General features: G+C 42.0%; 1 protein-coding gene across 2 annotated transcripts; it reads right to left on the bottom strand.

Moving 5' to 3' along the window:
* Positions 1-1140: 1140 nt before the first annotated feature.
* On the bottom strand, positions 1141-7511 carry rskra (ribosomal protein S6 kinase related a). 2 transcript variants are annotated; one of them, XM_037075558.1, is made up of 12 exons: positions 7356-7511; positions 6019-6270; positions 5858-5941; positions 5705-5773; positions 5307-5376; positions 4716-4823; positions 4544-4584; positions 4434-4461; positions 4070-4159; positions 3715-3803; positions 2329-2439; positions 1141-2227 (listed from the first exon to the last, which is right to left on the bottom strand). In XM_037075558.1, exons 1-12 carry the CDS (start codon positions 7383-7385, stop codon positions 1937-1939), a joined length of 1263 nt encoding a protein of 420 aa, XP_036931453.1. In that variant the 5' UTR covers positions 7386-7511; the 3' UTR covers positions 1141-1936. The 2 variants fall into 2 exon arrangements, with proteins under 2 accessions (XP_036931453.1, XP_036931462.1); XM_037075567.1 differs by lacking the exons at positions 1141-2227; positions 2329-2439 and adding an exon at positions 2459-3341.
* Positions 7512-8405: the final 894 nt, after the last annotated feature.

Raw genomic sequence — 8405 nt, forward strand, 5'->3', positions numbered from 1 at the left:
CAGATCTAAATAGATACATGGCTGCCTCCGCTGAGACACTCCTCTTTTTTTTTCCTCTGTTACCCAATTAAAAAGCATTTAATGATGATACTTTATCTGGTCCTCAATTTTCTGTCCTATTAAGGTTGTCCTCGATGGGTTTGTGAGCGCTCCTCTAAATAGGTCGACCCACAACTGAAAGTTGGCCTTAATATATCCAGGTACGACGTTCATATGAGAACTGATTTAGATTAAGACGTGTGATATGTTAAATACAACAACAGAACTAAGTTACTTATCTCACAGAACCATTTATAGACAGATTCAGATAAGTTTAATCTTCAGAGGTTGTTTTTCATGTTGCATTTGATTCATGATGGTGAGGGAGGATTTGGATGGCTTTTATGTTCTTCCTCTTGCCTTTATTCATCTTAAAGTATATTTTTGGCAGCTTAAGAGTTGACATTTAAAGTTCATTCTTCACTTCCTGGTTAGATCGTCTTGTTAACTGTCATTTTCGAGGGTCAGAATGAACTTTATCGCCTCAGTTTTTAATAAACCAACGTGGACAAGACGTCTTCAAGGGGACAGTTCACCACGAACCTGTAGTTCTGTTTATCCATCTAGATTTTCTTGGTGTGAATTGCAGAGTTTTGGAGGTATCAGCCAGTCCATAGCCTTCTGTTTTGACTCCATGCTGACTTATGTCTTTATTTGGAGCTTTCAGCCACACCTTATGGTCTTCCTCAGCAGATGGAGTCTCCTCTCCTGTCATGACAGATGGCTCGGTTGCCATCATGTGACGGCCCTGTCAGTATTCAGTCGTGTGATAACAGGTAGTTACTCAAGTCTTCTGGTACTTATACTGTATGAACACTGAGTCTGCTTGAAGATTGTGAAATGCAAATGAAAGCTCTGGAAAAGGTGAGAAGGTGGAGTTTGAGCCGGGATAGTCTTGCTGTTAAGAGCTCTACATTTATGTTTCAGTACGACAGGCAGCAGTTTTTAGACCCTTTACTTAAATAAAAGTACTAATACCACTGTACAAAAAATACTCTGTTACAAGGAAAGGTTATGTTTATTATACAGAATGTTCCATTTAATCATATTATTGGATTATAATTACTGATGCATTCATACGTAAGCATCACTAATGTTGAAACTGAAGGTGGAGCTCATTTTTATTACTGTATACACTGCCGGGTAGCTTAATCTAAATAATGGTGTTAAATAAATGTATGTGAGGAGTAAAACGTACACTATGGCTTCAGTAGAAGTACAGCACTTGAGTACATGTACCTTATTTACATTCCACCACTGGTAACTGGTACAATTTTGTATATAGGAAAACTTGCATTTGTAAATTCTGGCATTCTTTTTTTTTTGTAAATGACGATTGCTGGACTGAAAAAGCACATAATGAAGACAAATCTCAGACATCGTTTAGTTGTTAGTGTGAAAAATTATCTATCAGTATAGATAAAGCCACGTCAGTTTGTGTACAGTAAAAACACGATTCAGAATTTAATGACAACACTTAATAAAGACACAGAAATGAAACACTTCTCCCCCTATTAACCGACTTTCTTTGGTAATAAATTATATCCAAATAATAAATACAAGTACGTGTGAGAGCGAGGAGATCGAAGATGGACGTTAAGCAGCACACCATGTTTGTTCACAAAAATTGAAGCTCAAGGATGAGATGCATGAAGTTATTGCACAAAATTACAATACTGTAAATTAACAAACAGTAGTAATAACAATACAAGGGTATCTCAAATAACTGGCTCATGATTTACTGATGGCAGATGGCAAAATGTGGCAGAACAACAGTAGTTAACAAATCATTTGATAAACAAATTACAAAGGGAAACGGATCCTTCAAACACTGGCAAAATAGAGTTTCTCATCTCCAGTCAGCGTCTGTATTCAGGCACAGAAACAGGGTCCAGTCTTAAGCTTCACATGTCTGCTCTGTGGCCGGGCTCAGGTCTACAGTGGGAGACAGTTCAGTGGGATCAGTGGGAGAACGAAGGAGCTGATCACAGTCAAAGTTATCAAAGCAGTCCAGTGAAAGACCTCTCCTCGCTTTGGCTGCCCAGTCGGGATGAGCCCTGAGCTCGAGGATGACGTCGACAGGCGTCTTCTGAAGCATGAGCGAGTCGAACGAAGAGCCGCGAAAGAAGGCCTGCATCTTGAAAGAGTCCAGGTTACGAAGCCGGTTCGCTGGATTCTTGCACAAAAGCTGCATCGATGTAGAGAAATTAGACAGATTAACAGATAAGTGTGACACATCAGAAGGATCATGGAGTGTAGGTTAGAGAGAACAGGATGACGTTTACAAACCTCGGTGAGCAGTGAGATCAGAGCCGAGCTGAAGGTGTCGGGTAGGACGTAAGGGAAATCTACGACTTTGTTCAGCATGGTGCTGTGGTCCGACTCTGCAGGGAGAGGAAACTGCAACAGGAAAAACACAAACCTCAGTGACCAGGTGTGAAGACAGACATACACCGGTCAGCCAAATCATTCATAGCAATGTGGGAAACTTTGGGTCCTTTGACATAGAACACCCATCGAGACACCAGGGCAGAACGAGCAGAACCCCTCATAGCTACGGCACTACCTGATGGGGGAACAGATCAGGGCCGATCAGGGATACTTCAGCAAGCCAACATCAACTCTGCATGTTCATTTGGCCACACCCTGACAATTCAGTAATGGCTCCAAGAACATCACAAACACCTCAAGGTGCAAACCTGGACCTCAAATCCCTCTTGATCTCAATCTGATCGAGCATCTGAAGTCAGACCCATTGAAGCGCCATCTCAACCAACAGGACTCAGACCAGCCACAGCACTAAAACAAGGATGGGGCTGTCAGCATCTTTACAGAGGCCCTGACACACTAGGCTGACGCCAGTGGCACCAGTCGTCTGCATTGATGGCTCTTTTTGATGACTTTTTGGCCAATCAAACATGTAGAATTGGCAGCAGCTCATCAGAGCGAGAAATCCCTGTGATTGGCTGTTCAGGTAAGCAAATCAGTGCATGAGAACAGAGACGGACAAAAAAAAGAGCTGTTTTATATTCCTGACGTATTCTCCATTAGGAGCGGCTATAATCGCGACAGTGGGGTCAAAATTGTTGCTTAATCATAACAGTTTGCATATCAGCAGAGATATTTCCTTTCAGGCAGGTGTAAAACATCAGCTGCAGTCTTTGTGTGTCTCTGCAGGAGCCGGGGACGCAACAGCCAGCCTTCGACGTTCTTTGAAGAGATTTTGGTTTGTCAGGGCCTTTATGTTTCAAAGAACATCCACATGAATACCAGGACAGGATGTTCCCCAGCATAACACTGTACTGTAAAGAGATGATGGATGATATTCAGTATAACTGTCAGTGGTTTTAATGGTTTGGCTGATCAATGCGGATATAAATAGAAACCCTTATTGATCCAGAGGACAATTAAGCTTCCAGTGGCTTATACGACATAAACAAAACACCAGTAAACAATGTAAGAATAGAAACAGGAATATAGATTAAAAAGCACGGCAGGGAAATGACAGAGTAGCCGCCAGAGCGACTGCAGAGAGCTGTCATTTCAACAGAGTACGGGCAAATGGAAGTAGTTCAACTGTAAGATAAGGGGGATTAAAAGTAAGCCAATTAAATATATTATCAAGTACAAAAGCAGAATACAGAGCCAATAAACACAGAGTCCATGTGTGCCCACCTCTCCTTTCACCAGTGAGAACAGCATGATGCCGAGGGACCACCAGTCAGCAGCGTGGTTGTACGGACCCCCGGTTAAAACTTCAGGAGCTGTTCACACACACAAAAAAAAGAAACAACTCAGAAAGATCAACATCAATCAGAAAATGAAAAGCGGAGACTAAAAACATGTAAATTGCATCACAGGTGCATCACATCCACAACTGGGTCAACCGGGTCCAACGGGAGCAGAGCGCAGGTGGGGCTCTGATGTCGCTGTGATGCAGTCAGCCAACACACTGAAGCTAAAACAGCCACATGTGACACTCGGCCATGAAACGCATTTTATTTACGAGGAAACAAAACCAAGATCTCACCCATGTACTGGATCGTCCCACAAATCGTGAAGGCCCGTCCTCCTCGCTTCAGCCGCCGTGAGAGTCCAAAATCAGAGAGACGAACGTGACCTGAAACAAAACACACGCTGAGATAATGTTCCTCTAACGATGGAGTGAAGCAGGAAATGTTTCTGCAAGAGTCTTCAATTCGAATGGACTGTTTCGTTTTATTGATGTATTGATTGATATTGACGCGTCTATTGTATATGTATTGTTCTTGTTAGTTTGTGTGTTGTCCTTGACCATTTGCAGGACCAATTAAAAAAAAAGGTAATCAAATGATCGCTGAGTCAAATGTTTAAATGTTTGTACAGACCAGAAGTAAAAATATGCAGACAGTTACCTCGATCATTTAAAAGTATGTTCTCCATCTGAAAGAAAAACAGATAAATTATTTTCCTTAAAAGTCATTAATACAGAATAGACACATTAAACATCTGATACGAATAATACCTTTATATCTCTATGTATGATCCCTAAGTCATGAAGGAACCCTAGACACAAACAAAAGACAGGAAGTGAGAATTTGTGACATAGATACAAACTAAGGAGCTGTCTCTCTGTTTGTCACAGCTGAAGTTCAACACGATGAACTCTTGATGTTTAAAGTCTGATGAACACTCACCAAGCGCGCTGCCCAGCTCTGCAGCGAAGAGCCGAACCTCATCCTCCCCGAACCGGCCCCTCAGTAACCAGGAGGTGTACAAGTCTCCGACGCTGCAGTAGTCGCACACTGCAGAGAGGACGAGACACAAACACAGAGAGACACTTTGTTACGACTTTTGAAAGCAGCAAGCGAGTTGACACAAGGCAGCATGTTCTGAAATGAAATGTCAACAAATTCTGGGGGGAAACAATAGATTTTCTCGCCGTGTTGCTGGGGAAAGAAGGGAGGAAGAAATCAAGTCCAAAACACACACACACACACACACACACACACACACACACACACACACACACACACATGCGTCTGTCTTGTAAAACCTGGATACACTAACATCACAGTTGACCTGAGCTGGAGCTCATGCAGGAAGTTTTACCCATCGCTCTCATTAGATGGCAGTGTACCTCTTCAGTATCCAGCGCTGAGATTTTTCATTCTTTAAGGATGCAGCAGTCGGTTTGACCACAAGAGAAAAAACTCAAAGAAGGAAGGAAGGAGAGGAGGAGGGAAGAGGGTTGAACTGTGCCATCGTTTCTATACTTATTAACTCACTAATGAAGAGGTGGCGCTGCGTCTGCCAGCAGTCCTGCAGATTGTGGATAAATGGGTGTTTGAGCTGCCGCTGCAATGCAACAGTCGACACACACAGAGTGAATATAACAGTAGGAGATGCATATAAAAGAGTGACTTAAACAGAAATGTGTTTTTAGGTGAGTCTTAGGTGTGTTTGGCGCTGCTTCTCCTCACAGCAGAGAGCTGATGGTCACGTACTGCAGGTCGTACAGTGACTGGGGAAAAGTAGTTTACACACCCCAACATCAAAAGACAGTTATAACAACAGTACAATACTTCCAACCTTCTAACTAAACACCTCAGTTTTGGCTTTTAAGCGCAACAATAAGGCCTCTAATTACCGTTCCCCCACAGCTGATAGTTTTACTCTATGATACCTGAATGATGACTTCTTCCTTGGACTGCTCCACTGCTCCATGCTTCAAGATCTCCGACTTTGGTAGAATCTATGCAGAAACAACAAAGACTGTTACACAAAAACATGTTTTAAGTTCTTTTACAATGCTGTTCTAGTGCTGATTATTACAAACCTTAACAGCGAATGTCTTGTCTTTGAGCACGTCCTTTGCTTTCAGGATGGGTCCGTACGAGCCTTTGGCTATGAAGCCCAGGATCTGTGAGCACAGACATACAGTTCACTCAGTGTTTTCACGGCTCTGCTTTCTAATTTCGGTCGGACAGTTTTGTGTACCTGGAACTGGTCTTGTCCAGGAAATGTACGCATTGGAAACTCAGGCAGAAACACAGAGATCAGAGTCCTCTCTGTGACTGACGTCTCGGCTCTGTCTTCTGCAGGCAGAGGGAGTTTGGGGACGGGCGGTCTGACGTCTGGTCCCACCGGCCGAGAAAATACAGCTGAGTGTCCGAGTCTGTGAGTGATGGAGACCCCGATGTTGGACAGGAAGCCATGACTGAATCGACGCTGAGCAGCTGGTCTCTCTCTCTAGATGAGGAAAATAATAAGAATAATGCTTCAATGATGCTTTATGATCAGGAGTTGGATGCAGTTATGTAAAATGACCCAACATAATGCGCTCAGTAGGGATGCTGAGTGGATATGGTGTTTCTTCTCGCTGTGACTGATAATTTCTCACTTCTCATGGCTGATAGCGATAAGAAAACAGGTCATTTCACATTTCTTATTTTAAAGTTCATATCTATCATCTACAATCAAACCAAACATCTACTAACCCTGTTGCTGCTTGTTATCTGAAAAGTAAATAGTCACTAAAGTTATCAAATAAATGTCGTGGAGTGGAAGCACAAAGTGGCAGAAAGTGGAAATACCCGAGTAATGTACCTCAGAATTCTCCTGAGGTACAGTAGTTGTAATTCCATCACTAAATGCTGCTGACATGTCACTGCATAAGTAACAATAGTGATGTAACTTATCATATGATAATACAATAATGTGAAAGCAGTATTTCTGCACATATTACTGATTAAACTTTTGCAATAGCAATCTTTTAATGCAGAACTTCATTTACATTTTCATCGTTTTTACTCATGTGAAAGATCTAATTGCCTCTTAAATCACCACTTATAACAATTATCATAGCCAAAAAATGCCATGTTGTATAATCCACTTACTCTGTAACTATTATTCATGACTCATCTGCATTTTAAGAAGAGAACTACTAACAAAATATGAATTGAAAATAAAACAAACAAGATGTTAAAAATGAGACACATTTTCTGTTGCTCAGCTACATCAGTGCTTCAGTCAGACCAAACATTTATTGACCCTGATGCTGCTTGTTGGAGGGAAGGTCACCGATCACTTCACAGTTGATCAATAGCTCTATTTTTGACAACAGGACCAAACCTAACACCTTGAAGCACGGATTTAATCCACTTTACTGCTGTTAAAACACCGATTTATTCACGCTTTACGACCTTTATTTTGAAAAAACCCGACACAGTAACTTAATTGTGAGACATTCTACCGTCAGCTCTTCAGAAACGTGGCATCTGTACTCAACAATATTTCTTATGTCGTGTAAATAATTATAACGAGCAGTCACTCACCTTACTGTGTCTGCTGACGTCGCTGCCCATAAATAAACCGAAGCATTTCACATTAAAGCGCGTGTAAAGGCGTCACATCGTCCCCTCGCGCTCCTCTGCAGCCGCGCGCCGTCCATTACAGCATCTTTGCTCCACGTGTGTGTGTGTGTGTGTGTGTGTGTGAGAGAGAGAGAGAGGATGGAGAGATGTTTGCAGACAGTCATCCAGAGAGGGGACGAGCTCCATTCCGCTCCAGTTAGAGCTGTCACATTAATGATCAATCATCCCTCTGCTCCCAAACTTCCCGCGACTCACAGACCTGCCGGGCCCCCCTCTTTTACATTTTATTTAAAACATCACCAAACACACACACAGACACACACACACACACCACTGAGAGACTATAAGACACTTTTATTGACAGAGAAACAATAAGCCAACAAAGCGGATAGAAACGTGAATGCATCTGCTTTTTGAGATATGATCTATTGAAACCTTCAGGGCATCTTAAAGGAAAAGTTCACCCCCAAAAATAAAATTCATTCAAGTCATTGTATTTTCAGCTGCAGATCAGAGAAAGTCATGTCAAGGATTCCAGGAGCTCCACAGCAAAACTATGTTGCAAATATATAGAATATAAGTAGATGGAGAGTTGTTTTAAGATATACAAAGTCAACCAAAAAACCCCAAACCACGTTAGATCTCTATGACCCTTTTTCTTATGCTCTGTGCCTTACGCGCTGTGACTAATGTACACGTCTTGTGAAAGTGAACAGTAGACCTCTGACATCATCGCTGGATAAGAGATGGTTCAGTGTCCAGCTATTTCTTGATCTATCGATCAAAAGGAAAACCATCATGTCCAAGGAGAACTGTGAAAATTTAAGTATTCTACCAAAGTCTTCAGATGAAAAAGCAGAGATAACTACAGACGTATACTACCCTGGACCCTTAACAGCAGAAGCAAAAGGCTGCGCAGTTCGTAAAATCGATATACGTCAATCAACTTTGTGGAGAAGACAGCTCGTCCAGTGAAATCAAAGTCTCCAGAAGCCTCCAAATCAAAAATTG

This window comes from Acanthopagrus latus, chromosome 2 (genome assembly GCF_904848185.1).
Source record: "Acanthopagrus latus isolate v.2019 chromosome 2, fAcaLat1.1, whole genome shotgun sequence".
NCBI classification, from domain to species: Eukaryota; Metazoa; Chordata; class Actinopteri; order Spariformes; family Sparidae; genus Acanthopagrus; species Acanthopagrus latus.

Bases quoted from the DNA above. Each gene is read 5' to 3' on its own strand.
- rskra (XM_037075558.1), bottom strand. From the start codon at position 7,385: ATGGGCAGCGACGTCAGCAGACACAGTAAG. The intron at 6,271-7,355 runs GTGAGTGACTGC...TTCCTCATCTAG, and splicing joins ACGTCAGCAGACACAGTAAG to AGAGAGAGACCAGCTGCTCA. The intron at 4,462-4,543 runs GTATTATTCGTA...TTTTTCTTTCAG, and splicing joins TCATACATAGAGATATAAAG to ATGGAGAACATACTTTTAAA.